Source organism: Caenorhabditis elegans, chromosome V (assembly GCF_000002985.6).
Source record: "Caenorhabditis elegans chromosome V".
Taxonomy (NCBI): Eukaryota; Metazoa; Nematoda; class Chromadorea; order Rhabditida; family Rhabditidae; genus Caenorhabditis; species Caenorhabditis elegans.
The window spans coordinates 12,154,829-12,171,894 of record NC_003283.11 but is presented as its reverse complement, the minus strand read 5'-3'; the positions used below and the strand labels follow the sequence as shown (position 1 = coordinate 12,171,894).

General features: G+C 34.6%; 4 protein-coding genes, 2 non-coding genes and 1 pseudogene across 11 annotated transcripts; 3 read left to right on the top strand and 4 right to left on the bottom strand.

The window, feature by feature from the left end:
• Positions 1-1,680: 1,680 nt before the first annotated feature.
• On the top strand, positions 1,681-3,861 carry ZK863.1 (G-protein coupled receptors family 1 profile domain-containing protein). The gene is made up of 8 exons (NM_073653.4): positions 1,681-1,930; positions 2,468-2,639; positions 2,686-2,805; positions 2,851-3,046; positions 3,145-3,237; positions 3,282-3,347; positions 3,403-3,497; positions 3,547-3,861. Exons 1-8 carry the CDS (start codon positions 1,687-1,689, stop codon positions 3,671-3,673), a joined length of 1,113 nt encoding a protein of 370 aa, NP_506054.2. The 5' UTR covers positions 1,681-1,686; the 3' UTR covers positions 3,674-3,861.
• On the bottom strand, positions 2,771-3,051 carry ZK863.12. The gene has a single exon (NR_069688.1). It is a non-coding gene; the product is annotated as an Unclassified non-coding RNA ZK863.12 (non-coding RNA).
• A 280-nt stretch (positions 3,862-4,141) lies between the features above and the next one.
• col-37 (Nematode cuticle collagen N-terminal domain-containing protein) lies at positions 4,142-5,189 on the top strand (the record flags this gene model as incomplete). Its single annotated transcript, NM_073652.3, has 2 exons — positions 4,142-4,943; positions 4,999-5,189. 2 exons carry the CDS (start codon positions 4,142-4,144, stop codon positions 5,187-5,189), a joined length of 993 nt encoding a protein of 330 aa, NP_506053.1.
• Positions 4,148-4,372, bottom strand: ZK863.10. Its single transcript, NR_069687.1, has one exon. It is a non-coding gene; the product is annotated as an Unclassified non-coding RNA ZK863.10 (non-coding RNA).
• A 43-nt stretch (positions 5,190-5,232) lies between the features above and the next one.
• On the bottom strand, positions 5,233-6,425 carry VC27A7L.1 (annotated as a pseudogene). The gene is made up of 4 exons: positions 6,174-6,425; positions 5,609-6,016; positions 5,470-5,555; positions 5,233-5,413 (listed from the first exon to the last, which is right to left on the bottom strand). Coding segments are annotated over exons 1-4 (927 nt in total).
• A 934-nt stretch (positions 6,426-7,359) lies between these two features.
• srj-4 (Serpentine Receptor, class J) lies at positions 7,360-8,689 on the bottom strand (the record flags this gene model as incomplete). Its single annotated transcript, NM_073650.1, has 4 exons — positions 7,360-7,540; positions 7,587-7,750; positions 7,882-8,295; positions 8,438-8,689. The coding sequence occupies 4 exons, from the start codon at positions 8,687-8,689 to the stop codon at positions 7,360-7,362; spliced, it is 1,011 nt and encodes a 336-aa protein (NP_506051.1).
• An 885-nt stretch (positions 8,690-9,574) lies between these two features.
• On the top strand, positions 9,575-17,028 carry C27A7.5 (the record flags this gene model as incomplete). Of its 5 annotated transcripts, none has more annotated exons than NM_073648.5 (13): positions 9,575-9,652; positions 10,944-11,036; positions 11,458-11,597; positions 13,720-13,846; positions 14,482-14,636; positions 14,685-15,099; positions 15,150-15,364; positions 15,414-15,611; positions 15,864-15,933; positions 15,992-16,247; positions 16,295-16,407; positions 16,516-16,631; positions 16,680-17,028. In NM_073648.5, 13 exons carry the CDS (start codon positions 9,598-9,600, stop codon positions 16,866-16,868), a joined length of 2,142 nt encoding a protein of 713 aa, NP_506049.1. The 5 variants fall into 5 exon arrangements, with proteins under 5 accessions (NP_506049.1, NP_506048.1, NP_506050.1 ...); NM_073647.6 differs by having other exon boundaries at positions 9,578-9,652; positions 11,452-11,597; positions 16,680-17,018; NM_001129392.3 differs by lacking the exon at positions 9,575-9,652 and having other exon boundaries at positions 10,897-11,036.
• Between the last annotated feature and the right edge of the window lie 38 nt (positions 17,029-17,066).

Sequence of the window (17,066 nt, the reverse complement as noted above, 5' to 3'; positions counted from 1 at the left end):
AGTCATCCATTTTGTCGTCTCTAACAACTTTTTTATTCAAAAAACCGATCACATGCTGTTATTCATTCATCTTACGTAGTTGAATTCAAGCTGTTAATCTGCTGTTCGGCTTTCAGCAAAAAAAACGAGAGAATGATGAAAAATTGTTGAATATTTTGAATTAAAAATGACGATAATAATATTCAATCTACGTGATTTCTGACAAACTTCGATTTGAAAAGATTGTGAATATGTATTTTGGTAGAATATCACCAAAAAAAGAAGCTTTAAATCATCATTTTTCTGTTACGGTTTGATAATCTTTTATTGCAATTAATCATTTTTTGCGACCAAATAGATTAAGCACAAAGTTATTTGTAAAATACATTTTTCCCCAAGCTCAAAATTGTTCTTTATATAATTTCAACAAATAAATTCTTTTTTTTTGTTGGAAAATTGTTAAAATTACTCAAAAGGTGCAAAAATGGTCCAAATCATAGTAACACTTGAAAAAAACTCTTTGATTTTTAAAATTTGTGGTCAAAAAGAAGTGTTCACTTTTCATAACTTTGGATGTCGACCAACAAATAAATTTGTTTCTCTACGAATTTTGTATTGCCAAGTTCTTTTGTTTAATACTTATGTTTAATACACAGCCGTAACCCAAAAATTAGAGCATCTCACAAATTCAACGCGATATTTTTTTCCAATGTTTGGCTTACTTAAGCAATTGTTGTTTTAAAATCATAACCTTCTTAAGCCAAATAAAAACTTCTCAACTGGCATTTTCTGTTTGCTGATGAAGATGGAACATAAATTTTGATTATTTTCTTTTCCGCATGTGCGTCACAAATCAGAATTTATAGCGACAACAAACAATTTATGCCTAATCGACTAATCAATTTCTGGTGGAAAATCTATTTATTGCCTTTCTCGAATGCATAAGGAAACAGAAACTAAAACGCCAAAAATTAATATTCAGCAGGTTTGTTTAAAAGAAGTTGCCACAGAATTTTAACTTGCATTCATAAGATAAGTTAAAGACCCAAATTTTTCATTTCTTTGAAAATAAAATGTGGGTTTTTGAAGTTATTTCAATGGGTTATTGAAATTATTTCATACATTGCAACCGCTTCAGATTTGATTCAGGAAATTGAAACTGCCAATATTTGTCACTAGCCACAAATCCACATTCAAGTAAATTGTACCGTACAAAAAATGAGTTCTGAGCATGGCAAAATCATCTTTATCCGCTCATCGCGTTATTTGAAAATTTTTAATTGCAACTTTCAGTCTGGAATGACATTTTTCACATCATCATGAAACGTTTTCATTCTTCCTCTTTCGAAACTTCAATTAAAATTGCATCTGTCTTCCAGAATTCAGATATCCACACAATATCTTAACCACGAGATTTATTTGTTTCATTTGCTTCTTAGAAGTAGTTCAGCTTATTAATCTTCTGAAACGTTTTGGTTAATAATTTGGCTAATACTAATATGTTGCTTCCTTTTTCTCATATTTCAATAGTTGCATCGATCATCGAACTCTCTAATTTCTAATTTGAGACAAGAATAGATAGCAATTAGATCCAATCTTCTTCATATTTCCTCTCTCATTTCTGATCATTTTCTATACTTCTCAAGTCTCACTTCTAAGCTCAATTTGTGCTTGTCTAAAACTCAAATTGTACATTTTTACAGCTCAATGAGCTCGGCAGAGGAAGAACAGTTTTTACGGGAATGGGCATTCTCATCCCGTCTTTTGTTCTACTCAATCATTGCTGTCACTTCAATTACTCTGCCAGTACTTGTGATAATTATGGTTTTGATAAGACCACATCGGAATTCACAATACTTTCCATACATGTGTGGGATCATCGCCGGCAATTTTGTGCTACTATCTACTGTCTTCACATTGGTTGTCTCGGAAAATGTTAATTTTGTTTATAGTAAGTTTTTTGAAATGCCCCTAACTAATTAACATTTTTTTTATGAGCTGTCCGAAACGAAATTTTATTGATTTAACCGCGCTCTAACCTCATCTACTAAAATTCTACCATACTGACCCTTGAAAAAATATTTCGCTTTGAAAGTGATGTAGAGACAATGGGATTTAGAAAAGTATAGAAAAATAGTTTTTCGCATTATAATTATATTTTGTATAATAATCAAAGTTTTGATAAATTTCTGAATTTACACAAACGTACTTTTTGGCGAAAACTGATAGTGAGTTTTGTCACTTTTTGAGCAAATAAAAAGAAAAAATTATTAGAAAAAATTACAAAATTAAAATAAAAAATTATAAAATTATTTGAAAAGTGTTACTTTTGTTGATGCGCAAAATAATTAATTTTTACCATTGACGATGTTACCTTTAAGTAACTAATATTCCAAAACATCTTGAATTCAGAACAAAATTGGATTTTTCGTTTCTATAAACTTAACGTTTTTTTCCAAATGAACGGAAACGTCATATGGCCTTCCAGGTTATCTTCCTGGCTTTATGATCTGCAAATTTTCTGCATTCCTTGTCAACTCGGCATCTTGTTTCATACATTGGACATGGGTTGGAATGTATTCACAACGTTTTCTTCATGTTTTCTTTCCACTTCGTTCTAGACGAAGACTCCCACGTAGTACCTGGAATACACTACTTATGTAAGTTTATTGATTGATAGTTTGAGAAATTTAATGTCTAATTTAGAATTTTGTTAATCTCTTGTACGTGCCAAATCTGGGCTCCAATTACAATAACCGAGCTTAGCTTCTCTCCGGGAAACAATAGCCAAGGCACGTATTGTGCAGAGGATCCGTACTTCAGCAGGTGATTCTTAAGTTTTTCAATTAACTCTACAAAACACATATTCAGCTCATCAAAGATCATTGTTCTCGTTGAAAGCACAATTACATTCTTCATTCCATTCATGTTAACTGTTCTAGCGGATATCTCAGTTTTGGTGTCAAAAGTTCCATGGCAAACACCTTTCAAATTAATTTCTGCTGATGATTTAAGAAACAATAATAGAAGTGATAACATGAAAATTGTTTCAAAATTAAATTTAGAGGTAAATGGGTACCAAATTTTAAAAATTTTAAAATTTTGGTCGCAATTTCGATTAAAAGTACTTACTCATTAACAAGTTAATTTCCTAGCCGTTTACAGAGCGCTGAAAAACGAAGAATAAATGCAATCAAAAGATGTCTCATTTCTGCAACGCTCACTTTAGTACTAAATTTGCCAAATTATGTCCTTCAGGTAATTTTTAGGAAACAGAAACTATCTTATTTGGCTTATTGTAGGTCGTTGATGAGTTCTACTCATTGCGAGAGCATGGAAATATCTCCATTCGACGAGTTTTTCTTCAGGTAAAAATACTGCATTGACAGTTAAGAAAACCCGCACTATAATGTTTATTTATAGGCGGACGCAGCTGTTTATATTTTGTATCTTCTGCAGTTCCCATTGGTTCCAGTGAACATGTATTTCCTTCGGCAGAACATTACAAGAAGCTCAAGGTTCGTCTTCTTATAAATTAACCATTATATATAACTTTATGCCATTCAGGAAACTTCGAGAGAAGACAACATTACAACAAGAGCACAGCAAATCGTTCCAAGTGCTCGAAATGAGTAATGATCAGAGCCGAATTCCGTTGAGCACCACGATTCCATCTCCAATGTCTCATGCGTAGCATTCTTTATCAATTAACGGGAACACTTGTCGGGTGAATATGAAATATCTCAAAATAGATGCAAGTACCTCTAAATTATTGGTTAACATATTTTTATTTTCTATGGTATTTTTATTATGTGTATTCGAGATCTCACCAATTTTTAGTTTTTCTTTTCTTCCAATCAAAATAAATATTTTTTGAAAATATTCACATTATAAAAAGTAGTAATCAGAACATGTTCCAAACTGCTATAAGGAATTCATCGATATCATTAAAGAAGTGAATAACAAGTTCTTGTTATCTGAACTATTATCATATCAGAAAAAAGAAACCAGTATGGTTACACTACTGGAAGCAATTCACAAGAAACGTTTAGTATAAAAAGAGTGAATTCAATGGAAAAGCATGTCATTCTTTCTTTGACAGTTTTCAAGTTATCCTTAAAAAACTTAATTTTTCGAAAGTTAAAAAATTGTACTTTTAGGAATGGGTCACGTCCAAGTTCTTCTATTCGTCGTAACAAGCGCATCTGCCTTGGCAGCTCTTACTGCTATTTTCTCGGCCATCCATGTGATGACCGATATTAGCAACTTCCAAGATGAGGTTATCTCCGATTTAAGCAATTTCAAGCAGTACGCTGACGATGCATGGGGAGTAATGGTTCAAACTGGAAACTCACCAGGATTCCGATTCGATCAGATCACCGGAAGAGTCCGTAGACAGTATGCCACTGCTGCTGTTTCTGGAGGTGGTGGAGGATGCCAATGCGCCGCTCAGGCTTCTGGGTGCCCAGCGGGACCACCAGGACCACCAGGGCCAGATGGATCTGCTGGACCAGCTGGACCAGCCGGAAATCCAGGAGCTGATGGAGATGCTGGAAGCCCAGGAGAGGCTGGAGGAGCTGGACCACCAGGACCACCTGGACCAGACGGAAACCCAGGAGCTCCAGGAAACGATGGTGAAGCGGGATCCCCAGGAACTCGCTCTATCAGCTCTCCAGGACCAGCCGGACCAGCCGGACCACCAGGACCACCAGGACCAGACGGAGCTCCAGGAGGAGGAAGCGGACCAGGACCAGCTGGACCAGCCGGACCACCAGGACCAGACGGAAACCCAGGATCTGCTGGAGCTGATGGTCAACCAGGAGGACCAGGACAAGACGGTGCACCAGGAAGCGATGCCGCATACTGCCCATGCCCACCAAGAAGCGGAGCTATCGCAGGAGGAGGAGGAGGTGGAGATGCCGGAGTTTCCGGAGGAAGCGACTCTGCTGTTGGAGGAGGAGGCGGTACGATGGGTAAAATTAAAGATCAAAGAAAAAACTCATAATTTTACATTTTCAGATACCAACGCAAGCACCGATTCTCAAACTAATCGATGGACAAAACATTTCCAAAGATTGAGGAAACATTCATCAAAAACTTTGCCATTTAGTTTTAGCATCATTTATTTGATGGGAAATAAACATTTTCATTTGGCATTCACAGTATTTATTTTTAAATGTAAGACCAGGGGTAAAAATTTATTGGGATAATGCAAAATTTGCTACAGTAGCGCTTTTGCTGTTTGATCAAAAATCAGCTCCTGTTGGAACTTTCTCTTGCTGTGGAATCTGGATAAATTGCGACTGGCTTGAACAAACATGGAACAAATATTTTGTAGAGAGCGTTCCTATAGTCCGGAAGAAACAACATGATATCTAGAGGATCCACAAATGAAAATGCAGCCACAGCAATGACTGCAGTGAAATTGTTGAGACTGAAGCATAAAAATAATTTTAAAAATTAGAACTTGCTCAACCTTTTAGTATCCACATGGATGATTGGAACAGACCAAGCAAATTTCTGTGCATTGTTTTAGTATTTTTGCTCATATCTACCACCTTCAGCTTCGAATGAATCTGAACTTTATGAATTACTATTTTCTTTCTTTTAAAAGAAAGTTGTTACTAACCGTCCAACCAGTCCACAAGCAGAAATATATTGTCCAGCAAGAAATTATGGAAATAATAACGATTCCTGTTGATACGATGAGTTTTGTGGAGGCACCCCAATAAGTACTTCCAAGTATTGGGACTTTATAAACATCTGAATTATAATCCCGATAGAATGGTGTCTCTAAGTAAGATCTCATTTCATCATCTGACCACATGAAGAAATAAACAGAACAGAACCAGACAATTCCCTGCCCGAAGACTCCAATAATAAGAATGATAATACATTTGGGATTTGTGAAGTAAGAAATCCATTGTGGGCGGCAAATAGCAACGTAACGATATATAAAATGAACTTCCAAAACTCCATAGCTTAATAAGAAAAACATGCATCGGACACAGAGGGCAACAAATCCCATTTCCGGGTCCTAAAAATGTATAATTGGATAGCATAGTGAAAGATGGAATCTTTGTGAATGTTTCATTTTTAACTAAAAAATGTTTTTCTTAAAGATGAAAAAAACATTTTTAGCCAGTTTTCTTGATAATTAAAGGATTTGACTTTGAAATTACAAAACAGCCTACATCAGCAAAACGTCCATGAGATATAAACAGACAAAATGTGTTTCCTTCACTATGAGATCCCATGGCCACAACCATATCAACTGTTGAATACATTATATCAAAGACTCCAAAACTCATGAGCATATACTTATATGCTCCAATTGTAGAACGACTTTTGGTTAAAACAACGAACAAATACACTGAATTTGAACAATACGAGAGAATGCCAAAAATTATTGGCACCCAAAAATGAATGAACCCAACATATATAATAGCTATAAAGTTACTTCTGTTATCGATGAATCGGAAGAATTTAACTTGAAAACTAAAAAAAAACACAATAGTATTAAAAAAACCAACTAATAGACAACTCTGAAACAATACTATGAATGTAAAGCAAAGCATAAAATTCTGAACGTAGATCAAAATTGTATCGTATGATTCAATAATAACAATTATATTCCTCCGGGAAATTTTCAATTTGAATACGGGAGCAGACGATTACAATAAAAACGAACAGACGAGAGTCATGTGAACGTCTGTTTCGCGTAGCTCACGGATATCACAAGATCTTACAAATACCAGAAATTGTTTTCTCAAAGTGTTCTCTTGTAAGATAAAGTGCGTAGAGCACAATACCAAAAACTTTAAATAGCATTTGTTCTAAAGTTGATGAAAATACTTTTTAAAAAACATAAATGGAAGTCCCGCCAAATTTACAAATTCACAATATTCAAATTCATATATGTAAAAGTTGTTATATATTGGCATATAATTTGAACTGTTTTAAAAACTGGGTTTCATTTACGTTGGAAATCTTTTTTTAAATAAAAATAATAATAAATACTTAAAAACTTTTCATTAGTCTTGATACTTTAGATTAAATTATTTTAAACTTTCAAATTAAATACGTGAAATTGACAACATACATTTGTTCTGCGCTAAAAAATAATGAAATGGGAAATTTTCTCAAAACAGTAAAATTATATATCAAAATGGTAATACTTTACTCAAACTAGAAAAATGGAAACAATTCAGTTTTCAAAATCATTGGGTTTTTTATTGCTTGTGCGTAACCAAACACCAAATTTGAATGAAGAAAGACGTTTTTTGTCTGAGTTTTATGCTATAATTATAACAATTATTAGGTATCTTTTTGGACATAAATCCTTAAAGCAATCACGGAAAAAATATTAAGATTGTCATATTATCCTCTTCCCGAACTTTCTCGGACAGTGGATTCTGGATAAACTGTGGATGAATTATATAGAAATGGGAGGAATATTTTGGTGAACAATTTTCGATATTCAGGGAGGAAAACCATGATAGCCAAAGGATCGATGAATGGGAATGCAGCTACAGCTATGATAGAAGTATAGTTGTTCAAACTGGAATATGCAAAATTTAGTGAATAAAATGAGTTTTCGACCGTACCTTTTAGTATCCACGTGGATAATTGGAACAGACCAAGCGACAACACATGGGATGTAGCTGATTGCAAATGGAATGAAAGTTTGAATGGCCAGAGCTTTCAGAAGGTTTCTGTGCATTCTTTTAGTAGTTTTACTCATGTCAGCTACTTTCAATTTTGATTGTATCTGAAAATCAAATTTTAAGATGAACTACTTCGCACAAGCAATGCGAGCACGTGAGATCGCGTATAGCATAGTTCCTGTGATTCCGGAACATCTCTAAAACTATGAAACCCCCTCATAAAAACTTTACTGACCGTCCATCCGATCCAAATGCAGAAACATATTGTGAAGCAGGAAATAAGTGTTACAATAATGATCGCAGTTGAAGTTCGCAGAATTAGTTGTGTTGATGCTCCCCAATAGGTACTAGCCAATAATGGAATTTTATGAACATCTGCATTATAGTCTCTACGAAAGGGAATAACAAGGTACGATCTCGTTTCAGAATCTGGCCACATAAGAAAATATACAGAAAAAAACCACAAAAGTCCTTGACCAAATACCGCTGAAATCATAATTAAGATCCATTTGGGATCCCCAAAATGTGAGAGCCGTTTGGGATAGCAAAGTGCAACATATCGATAAATAAAATGAAGTTCGAGAACACCATAGCTTAATGAAAAAAACATGCATCGGACACAAGGAGCAAAAAATCCAAGATCAAGGTACTGAAATTATATTTCAAAATTAAAGTTGTTAATTCTCTTTCAATTTTTAAACACAAACTAGCTTCTTTGCCAGGTAATTTTATAAAATTTAGTAATGTCTATTTAAGCATAGTTTGATTACTCCAATGCATATTGAACTTACATTTGAAAAAGGTCCGTGAGTCACAAAAACGCAGAATGTATTACCCTCACTGTGAGATCCCATGGCTACAAGCATGTCAACTGTTGAATATGTAATATCAAAGAGTCCAAAACAAACGAGCATATATTTGTATGCCCCAATATTTGCCCGAGTGTTCAGTAAAACAACATAAATGAAAATTGAGTTGGAGAAGTAAGAAAGAGTACCAAATATTATTGGAGTCCAAAAATGCGTGAATCCAATGTAAATCATAACTAACTGTTGTTATGAATAGCCTTTTAGACCTGCAAAACTAAACATTTAATATTCAAAAAAATAAACAAGTGTTTGCAGGAAAAAAATGACGTAGTTTGACTTTTGACATTCACATTTTTCTAGTTAGTTTCTCAACGGTTGTTCAATTGTAAAAAATAGGGAAAGCATCAAACTTTTTTCAAAAACCATTTTATATCATTTATAATGAAATCAACAGAACTTTTCTAGAAGACATGTGTTTTTGGGAATTAATATCTGTTTCGAATAAAATGAGTTCAAAATGTTATATCCCTACAGTAGGCTCTCATTCTAAACAAAATAAAATTTCGCAGGACAACTATTATTGAGTTATGCATGGATATTATCAAATTTAAAAACATTTCTCCTTTGGCTATTCATTTTTGTAACATCGCAACATGAATTGGAAATAAAGTGACGATTGGCACCAACTTGTTAAAAAAAAACAACGTGTAATCAACTCTCAAAAATGACAAATGACGAGTTCTCGTGAGCCTAATATTTATGCTCCATAGTTTATTTCTCAGTTTGTATTAATTTTGTATGTAGGGTGAATTTCCGATGTTTTGAATACCTTTTCGGAAGCAAAGTAATAGCCATGTTAAGTGATCAATGACAAACATCTTGTAAAAGGGACTTGCGTGGAGAAGTGGAGATTTTCAGAAGACATTCCTGAAGGTAGTGAAGGTATAATGAGTCTGCAAAACACTGAATCGCCGAGACTAACGGTTCAAGATACAAGCTCAAAAAATCCGATAAATGTCTAATAGCATTGCAAAAATAATTTAAAGATTTTTAACGTGGTCTAAATTTCAAGTGGGAAAATTCGAACGGCGTAGAAAAATCTTGGTTTATTATTTATTTTACTAATCTCAACAATACTAACCATGATCTACTCGTCACTGACACGTGGATTTGTAATGCGATTATTCCAGGGAGCAGGTATTTTGCAGGATTTTATAAATCTAGAAAGTTATGTCAAAAGGCTAATTTTTGGACGTGAATCAAATTAAAATTTTCGATTTTCGCCATTCCACTTTCAAACTTGTTTCAATTAATTAATAGCTTGATTAATCTTTTTAAAAAATCATGAATATGTTCTTTGAACTACAAGTATTCCTGATACATCTGTTGTCCGTGACAGAAGAGTAGATCACTGCATTTCTATTTGACCAAAGATTGTTTTCTTTTCTCATCTTTCCGAGTTGCTCAAGTATTTTTTTTTCAAAGTTTTCAAATCGTTTTCTATTTGACACGTTCCATTCTTTTTTTTTCAATTTTCAAGTTCTGAATTCAATTCGTCCACTAGATGATTTTTTGTGTTTTGTTCTTTAGTTTTTGCAGAATAAAAATTAATAAAAAATGAGGAAACATGGGCAAAAGTTTTATAAAAAAATGTTTTTAAAGTTCAATATGACTGGCGGCTGTGAGGCTTACCATAGTTAATTTAAAGCCGAGGTAATTGAAAAAATGAAAATAGAGACTGATCTGAGACTTTATTTTGAACGGGCCTTAAACTGACCCAGTCTTCATTTTTCCTCTTGATTAAAACTGGTGCATATTATAAAATGCTCGTCATCCGTTTCCGAAAATAAGTGTATTATGTCATGAAAAATAACAAAAAATCGTTGCTTCCTGTGTTGTCGCAGCCGTTTGTTTCTACTAGAAGTGCAAAAACAATGTTTTGAAAAATTGCGAAATTTGATGAGAAGCTATGTAATTTCTGTACCTTGTTCACAGCAAAAAGCATTTGAAGAAATTTATGGACCTCTTTTTTCTCAAACTAGAGTGTGTATTTTCTTGAGAGAAAACGCATGAAAAAGGAAAATAAGTATTGGATTGAAGCGTCTGCGTCTCATGGCTCTACTTTACTTTTGTCCTCGTTTTTTTGCTTGTGCACACTTTCGACAAACCACTTTTTTGCTGTTTTTTTTCAATTTTCCTTCTGGTCTAGTCCGATGAATTAAAAGTTATAAATTTATCAATGACCTTCAAGTTTGCTTTTTTGATATATCATGGGTCATCTCTCAAGACATGTTAAATGATGATAAGATATCTGATAAAAGGGAAACCCCCAAATGATTTTTGAAAAAAAAAGAAACGTCACTTGTTTGTTTTTCATTGATTATTTACTCTCATAACCTATGTTTTTTCATTAATTCTCTCATCTTCTTGAGTTCTATCAACTTTGTTTTCATGCTCCATCAATGATCTATATAATATGAAACTTCAGCATATAAACCAAAAAGTGCCTTTATCAAAAAGATGAGTGATGGAACGTGTCCACCAATCAATATTCGAAGATGTTCGTGCACAAGTGATGGACGTGAGTTTCAAAATTTTCCTACAATTTCTCTACTGCTTGAATTTCTTAACTATATTATAAAAGTCAATTTAGAAGTAATTGAACAATTTTTGAGCAAGTCAAAATTACTAAAATGAAACCTCGTCCGAGTGAAATGCCTGCTGTAGAATGCAAAGATTTTTTGATAGTTTTATTTTTGTTCAAAAAACACATAATGTCAAAATTAAGACATACGAATCTCTGTTTGGCTTTATTATAGACATCTTAAAAGTACAAATGTTACACGTTTGTCTCCTATTCGTCTGTTTCTCCATCTGACAAATGACCTTTGTAGATATGTTGTAAATTTTATTGTCACTTTCAGTCCTGCCTTGACGAGTAATAGCAATAAAAAACAAGAAGATTTTACGATTTCAAAAACATAAATGAATTTAAGTTTCAGTCTCACCGAAGAAATCACTGACATCTCCAATTTGGGACCGTCGACCTTCGAAAATTCTAGATGAAAACCATTTACCAAAACAACTTCTCGTCCAACATCATCACGAAGATGGCGCGTTTCTTCGAAATATTTCAGCGACGGTCAGTTGTTTTATCTTCGCCAAACGTATACAGTAGCCTAGGAGACATTGTACAACATAAAGTTTGCCTCATTGTCCAACACGTGTCTATTCTATCATTTTATGGCTATCTAACGACACTCCTCATTTGATTTTCTTCTACATTTGGAAGTAGAATGGGTGCATGACAGTCTTTCGTCGACGAAACGATTCCTGATATTTAGGGCCAAGATGGGTGTAGATTTTGAGTAGAAACTGGATGATATTCGATAGACCAATTATTTGTTTATTAGTCAACTGTTTTGTAGTTAGGAACAAAAAGTTACGAACAGGGGAACATGCAGAATACTTCCAGATTTAATGAGATTTAATGAGAAAATACCTTAGTAACTTGGAGGTAAATCTATTAAAAATCAAAATAAGAATCAAAAAAAGGTATATTAATCCAACTGATAAAGATTACAAAACTGCCATGGAACGTAACGAACTATTCGACCTCCAAACCTTAAGCACGAGACATAAAATAATTGACAGAATCCAAGTAATCAGAATGAATAATGGTAAAGTAGACTTAAAAACATCTGAGTTTTTTGAGCAATAAAAGACCCACACTCGTTCTAAAAAGAAATATGTCTGGCGCACAGGAAAAACTAAACTTAGGAGACACTTTTTTGTTAACAGAACGCTTTCTACTATGAAACAACACTGATCTGATATTATTCGTAATTTGTCCTCTTCCCTTCCACGTCTTGATCTCGCCTTTGAATATTCCCGATTTGCATTTCCTATTGATTTTTTTTTCTCTATTGTGTTCTGTTTGTATTTTTTCTATTATTATTTTTTGCCTGTTGTGCATATTATTTTCACGACTAAAAATCGTAATAAATTAAAAAAAATTTAAAAAAAAATAAAAGCTAATCTGCAATTTTCGTAGTTTAATCGAAAAAAATTATTTATTCTCTCAGCACTTTAATAAACATTTCGATTCGAATTTCGAGAAACTTGAGTACGATACAACATATTTTCTTTAGGCGATCCGATTTATGAAGTAAAAGTAACTTATTTCCAGTGAAAATGATCAAAATGATATATTCTTTTAAAAAAAATTAATAAGTGAAATAAAACTCATGGGTTCGAAGTAAAAATAATAAACACGAAGCATATTCTCCTCCTCATAGTTGTGTAGATGACTAAAACGTGTTAAGTTTTGATTATGAAAATTAGAAAACATATTTTACTTCAAGTTAGAAAAATGAGAATTAAAATGCATCCTTCATTTTCAATTATTAGACTAAAAGGACCGACCATGTCAATTTTTGAGTTCCGAAATCAATACTTTATGTTATTGTACGTGGTGCCAGACTGTCTCATTTTGGGCTGATCTACTCTATATGCGGGATTTTGACTTTTAACTGATTTCTTATGGTTAAGAGCGTGCTGATGTCACATTATTCTGAGCGAAAAACTCCCGCATTTATTGTAGATCATTCCGTGATGGGACATCCTGACACCACTTGATACCGTACTTTAAAGGCGTACAACCTTGTATTTTGTCGGCATCTGGCAAATAATTCAAACCGCTTTTCTCTTATCATATATCTCAATTTTCAATTAAAAATAACACTTTGTCTGCACCCGCTGATTATTTGATCTCGGTGCAACCAAAGCCTTTGCCATTGGGCAACATAAAATGTATTTTCTTCTTCTCGCCTCCCACACATCCACGTTGTCGCAAGAGAGTATGCAAATAGAGGAGAGCACAGAGAGAGGAAGGGTGCTGATGCACCGCAGCCATTCTTTTCCATTTCTTCAGCAGCAGCAACAGCAGCGCCTCAAACCGTCCCATTCTTTTGGCCCCGCCTATCTTCCTCTTTTCTGTTGACCTCCTCTGCATTTGGTATTCTTCGTTCGTTGAACGTTTGGCAGCTGGTGCTCCTCTCGTGTTCGTCGTCAGAAACTATATTTCTGAGCAAAAATGGCGACTGTAGGAGTTCTTTATCCAGCGTTTACCAGTTCCCCGCTTTTTGTTGAAGATCCTATTGTCATTTTGAAAGGTTCAATTGAGGTTAGTTAATAGGATTGTACGTTTGCAAAATATATTGGCGCAGAGAGCAGAATTTTAGCAATATGTTAAATTTTTCCAGGAGCTCGTTCTCGAAGTTCAAGAAACCGCCGGAACTCAGCAAATTGGCGCTCCGTCAGCACTTCCAGAGTCACGAGTTCTCGTTCTCTACACTGGTGGAACTATTGGAATGAAAACAACGGATGGAGGTGTGTTTCATTTTCTTCTATCTTACAATTGAGATTTAAGGCTTCAAAACCATCTAAAAAATAGATCGGCATAAGTTTTACCAACACTTCAACCTTATCAAATATTTGTGATCTTTAAAAATTCCGATATTTAGCGCTTTTTCAAAAATCACGCTGTTAAGTGTCGTCTGGACTATGTAATACACTTTCATTCTCCAAACGACTTGCTGCAGTGTTTTACATGTGGCGGGCACATGAAACGCATGCAGATTATTTGACCACTATTTGCTCGTAATAACCGGACAAAACATGGGTGATCAAAAAGAACACTTATTCATTCTTTGCTCAGAAAGAGTGTTTCTATTCAGCAGCTCATTGAAGGTCTTCTTGCCCGGAAACAGCAATTATAGAACTTATTGAAAGTTTTTGATGGTCTAATCTAAAAATACACAAAAACTGAGAAATGATGTTTGCCAATGAAATTTAAAATAAAAGTCAGCTGGACTGAGAAGTTCATAAAATTAAAAAAATCTGAGCACATGTGGACTGACGTGGTTGAGATGAGAACGAGAGAGACGGATTAGAGTAAAAGCTGTTTGCAAGCAGTTCAGGTGCAAACATTTGTTTCCCTTCTTTTTAAAAATGCTTCATTACAGTTTATTGTCCCGTTCCCGGATACCTTCCTGAGGTTCTTCGCGATATTCCTCCATTGAATGATCGTCGATACATTGAAGAGAGCTACTCAAATGTTGCAGTACGTCCATACTCACTTCCACCAGTTCGGAACATGAAAAAGAGAGTTGTTTATTGGGTTAGTTCACTTTCATTAAAGTTGTGTTTATTTTTTGCTTTTTTCTAGATTGTCGAATACGAGCCACTTCTCGATTCCTGTGATATGACATTTGACGATTGGATTCGCATAGCTACGGATATCAAGAAAGCCTACCACAAGTACGATGGATTTGTTGTTCTTCATGGAACTGATACTCTTGCTTATACTGCCAGTGCACTTTCATTCATGATGGAAAATCTTGGAAAACCAGTCATTATCACGGGAAGTCAAATTCCAGTTGCAGAAGTACGTTCTGATGGAATGGAGAATCTTATCGGAGCTTTGATCACCGCGGGAAATTTTGATATTCCCGAAGTTTGTGTTTATTTCAATAACAAACTGATGCGTGGAAATCGAACAGTAAAATTGGATAATTCTGCCCTTGAAGCTTTTGACAGTCCAAATATGCATCCATTAGCTCAGATGGCTATAAATATCAAGGGTAATTTAATAATGCAATTCTTCAATAATTTTTTAAATATTATTTTGCAGTTAACTACGATTCCATTTTCCGAAGTGACATGGTTGCCGCTTTCACTGTTCATGAGAATCTTTGCCGTGACGTAGGAATGCTTCGAATTTTTCCATCAATGACTATTGAATCAGTTCGTGCTTTTTTACAACCACCAACGAGGGGGTGTATTTTACAAACTTTCGGATCTGGAAACATGCCAACTAGACGACAGGACATTATTATGGCCTTGAAGGTATAAAAAGGAAAAGTGATATAATTTATATATTGAATTTAAATTTCAGGAAGCTATAGCTCGCGGTGTGATGGTTGTGAATTGCTCACAGTGTCTGAAAGGACAAGTTGATGTCAATTATGCAACGGGTAAAATTTTGTACGACATCGGAGTGATCCCTGGATCGGACATGACCTCGGAAGCCGCAATGGCCAAATTATGCTACGTGTTAGGGAAAGATGAATGGGACTTGCCAATGAAAAGAAGTGTAAGTTACAATTCACTTTTTTTCTGAAAACTTACAACTTTACCGAAATATAACAATTGTAGCGGCTACGAGTTCACACTGTATTCACTTATTTGAATTTTTTTTTGAAATTTCGGATACCTCAATACTCATGTTGTAGTCATGTTTTTTTCCTTTTAACCTTGAAAATATCAACCACCGGCCGATTTTTGATCGAATGATCAACAAACTTATCAATAAATATATTTAGTGGTTAAGATGTTTTTGTTGCAGATGCTGCAATCAAATCTTCGTGGTGAAATGACAATTGCTTCAAAGGGAGCCATGCGTGAGCTTGATATAAGTAAGTAACTATTTCTAAAAATATTTATCAATCATAAATTTAAAAAATATATTTCCAGTTCCTCATATCGCAAAATGCCTTCGTGTCTCTTCATCTCAAGAAGTTCAATTGCTCCGTGACATCATTCTTCCACCAATGTTTTGTAATGCTGCTAAGACGAATGACGTAGAAATTCTGAAATCGCTGAAAGCAGCCGGAGTCAATTTCTCGGCAACTGATTACAATCTTCGAACTGCTCTTCATGTTGCTGCCTCCAATGGACATCTCGAATCTGTCAATTATTTACTTAAGATAGGAACGAATGTTCACATCAAGTTAGTTTCACTTATCACTTTTACACTAAACATATGTCATATTTCAGAGATATGTTTGGATATAATGCACTTGTGTGTGCAGTGAAAGCAAAAGCCATGGACTGTATCATTGCGATCAGAGACGCTGGTGGATTCATTGATGCTTCAGCTCAAAAAATTGGTGTGTTCTAGGATTCTGAAATCTGTTCTTTTTTCATGTGTTTCTTCGAAGCCGCGTTTATATCAGTCGATATGAAATGTCATCTGAGATGATAAACTTTATTTTCAGGTGTGGAACTTTGTCTTGCTGTGTACCAAAATGACATGGAACTTTTGAAGTGTAATGAGGCAGCCGGAACTCACATGGGCGAGAAGGATTATGACAATCGGACGGCGTTGCATGTGGTAGGTGAATCACGTCATATGCTTGATATTTATATGATTTTTCTACAGGCCGCGTCACTGAATAAGCCAGAGATTGTCGCCTATCTTCTGCAATGTGGTTTGAATCCACACGAAAAGGATGATTTTGGAATTACACCTATGGATGAAGCGAAACGGCGAAACTTGCAAAATTTAATGGATATGATGGCGGAACACCAAGCTCTTACAAATAATGACGAAGTATTCCACTTGGAATGAACGTTCGAGACAATTGAGATTTTCAAAAACAAGACCTGTTAGAAACCACGTGTATTAACTTATAATCGCTTTCAATTTCCTTCTTTTGTGTCTTATATCTCGCATAATTAGACTAACGTACTATTTTTTTGACAAATAAAGTGACACATATAGCCGTTTTTAGGAAAGTTCTAGATTTTTTGTCTGAAAACATCCATG